This window comes from Coturnix japonica, unplaced genomic scaffold (assembly GCF_001577835.2).
Source record: "Coturnix japonica isolate 7356 unplaced genomic scaffold, Coturnix japonica 2.1 chrUnrandom618, whole genome shotgun sequence".
Classification (NCBI taxonomy): Eukaryota; Metazoa; Chordata; class Aves; order Galliformes; family Phasianidae; genus Coturnix; species Coturnix japonica.
The window spans coordinates 30,560-33,292 of NW_015439991.1; the positions used below are offsets into that span (position 1 = coordinate 30,560).

A 2,733-nucleotide genomic window follows, 5' to 3' on the forward strand; every position below is an offset into this window, starting at 1 on the left:
GCGGCCATATTGGGTGGGGAAATAGGGCGGCCATATTGTGGCGGCCATATTGTGGCGGCCATATTGGGTGAGGAAATAGGGCGGCCATGTTGTGGCGGCCATATTGGCGGCGGCCATATTGGAAGCGGCCATTTTGACCCTCGTCTCACATTAGTTCCCACCCCCCCAGCTCCACGAAGGCGCCGCTCCGAGCCCCCCCCAGACCCGGATCTGCTTCTTTGGGTTGTTTTAAAGTCATTTTAAGTCAATAAAAGTGAATTTTGAGCCAATTTTTGCTTTTCTCTGTGTTCTTTATGTGGTCCTGGGTCACGTTTCCCACCCGGATCCATTTCAATGCCGCACCTGGGTCCACTTCCGGTGTTTCCCCACCACTTCCGGTGTTACTCATTTGTGTCCTTTGTTTCCCACCCGGACGTATTTTCCCACGTCACCCGCAGTCCACTTCCGGTGACACACTTCCGGCCTTCCCTTCCTAGAGCCACTTCCGCTTCGCTTCAACTTCCGGCTGCGCGCTGTTTAACACGTGATGCACGCACTTCCGGTTAAACCCCGCACCGGAAAAGGGCGTCAGTGCAGCACTTCCGGTTTCTTTGAGTTCCCATAGGTGCGCAGGTAAAAAACGTCCCCACGCAACTTCCGGCAGGAACCGGAAGTGGGGAAGACAAAGAGGAACGGACCAATCCAAGATGGCGGCCACCGCGCGGCAGTTCCACGTTTGGGTCGGGGCCGAGAGCGGAGCCCTTAAAGGTGGGATTTGTGGGGGGGCGGCTCCATTTCCGGTTTTGGGGGGGGGTAGTTCCGGTAACCGGGGCCTACACGCCCCCCCCCCGTTGATCCCGGTTGTTTTTAGCGGTGAATTTGAAGCGGAAGGAGGCGCTGAATTTCGGTGTAGGCCGCGACCTGGGACGGGAGGCCGCCATTAAAGTCATCGCGTGGAGCGGGGAACAGAAACAGGTTGAAATGGGGGGGGGGAAAATGGGGCGGAACCGGGACGGAACCGGGGGGGTCGGGTCGGTTCCGGGTCGGTACCGACCGGGTCGGTTCTGTGTTAATTCTGGGTCGGTTCCGGGGGATTCTGGGGTCGGTTTTGGGTCGGTTTGGGGTCGGTACCGGGGGGTTCGGGAATGGAATGGGGGCTCTGGGGGGTTTGGGGTCGGTTCGGGGGGGATTTGGGCCTGTTTTGGGGCGGTTCTGGGTCGGTACGGGGGGGTTCGGGAATGGAATGTGGGTTCTGGGGGTTCTGGGGCTGTTCCGGGTCGGTTCTTTGTTGGTTCTGGGTCGGTTCTGGGGGGGTTTGTGTCGGTTCCGGGTCAGTTCCAGGGGGTTTTGGGTCGGTTCTGGGGGATTTTGGGTCGGATTTGAGTCGGTTCTGGGGAGTTCAGGAATTGAATGGGGGTTTTGGGGCTGTTCCGGGTCGGTTCCGGGTCGGTTCTGGGGGGTTTTGGGGTCGGTTCGGGGTCGGTACCGGGGGGTTTTGGGTCAATTCTGGGGGGTTTTGTGTCGGTTCCAGGTCGGTTCTGTGGGGTTTTGGGATCGGTTCCGGGGGGTTCGGTCCATTTTGGGTCAATTCTCTGGGATTTTGGGTCCATTCTTTGGGGTTTTGGGTCCATTTTGGGTCCATTTCCTGGCATTTTGGGTCCATTCTATGGAGTTCTGGGTCCATTTTGGATCCATTCTCTGGGTTCTGGGTCCATTTTGGGTCCATTTAATGGGATCCTGGTTCCGTTTTATGGAGTTTTGGGTCCATTTTGGGTCCATTTAATGGGATTTTGGTTCCATTTTATGGGGTTCTGGGTCCATTTTGGGTCCATTTCCTGGCATTTTGGGTCCATTCTCTGGGGTTTTGGGTCCATTTTGGGTCAATTCTCTGGGATTTTGGGTCCATTCTCTGGGGTTTAGGGTCCATTTGGGGTCGGTTCTATGGGGTTTTGGGTCCATTTGGGGTCGGTTCTGGGGATTTTGGGTCCATTTAGGGTCAATTTCGTGGCATTTTGGGTCCATTCTATGGGGTTCTGGGTCCATTTTGGGTCCATTCTCTGGGTTCTGGGTCCATTTTGGGTCCATTTCCTGGCATTTTGGGTCCATTTAATGGGATCCTGGTTCCATTTAATGGGATCCTGGTTCCATTTTATGGGGTTCTGGCTCCATTTAATGGGATCCTGGTTCCGTTTTATGGGGTTCTGGCTCCATTTTGGGTCCATTTTGTGGGATTTTGGGTCCATTCTCTGGGGTTCTGGCTCCATTTTGGGTCCATTTCCTGGCATTTTGGGTCCATTCTCTGGGTTCTGGGTCCATTTTGGGTCCATTCTCTGGGGTTCTGGGTCCATTTAATGGGATCCTGGTTCTGTTTTATGGGGTTCTGGGTCCATTTTGGGTCCATTTAGTGGGATTTTGGTTCCATTTTATGGGGTTCTGGGTCCATTTTGGGTCCATTTTTTGGCATTTTGGGTCCATTCTATGGGGTTCTGGGTCCATTTTGGGTCCATTTCCTGGCATTTTGGGTCCATTTAATGGGATCCTGGTTCCGTTTCCTGGCATTTTGGGTCCATTTTGGGTCCATTTCGTGGCATTTTGGGTCCATTAACATGGTTCTGGTTCTGTAGGTTCTGCTGGGCCGTTCGGATCGATCCGTCCAACGTCTGGATCTCGGAACCGGGTCTTTGAGCTGCAGCCGCTTTTGCCCCAACGGGGACGGGGACTTTTGTGGGATCGCGGCCTATGGAAGGTGGGGGG

The 2,733-nt window shown here is 54.8% G+C and overlaps 1 protein-coding gene across 1 annotated transcript in view; it reads left to right on the plus strand.

The window, feature by feature from the left end:
* The first annotated feature begins 626 nt into the window (after positions 1-626).
* Positions 627-2,733, plus strand: part of WDR74 (WD repeat domain 74) — an 11,627-nt gene continuing 9,520 nt past the window's right edge. The window contains exons 1-3 of the mRNA XM_015850989.1: positions 627-747; positions 851-954; positions 2,604-2,725. Of these exons, the coding sequence (XP_015706475.1) occupies positions 687-747; positions 851-954; positions 2,604-2,725 (287 nt within the window). The 5' untranslated portion in view covers positions 627-686. The remainder of the gene's footprint in view (positions 748-850; positions 955-2,603; positions 2,726-2,733) is intronic.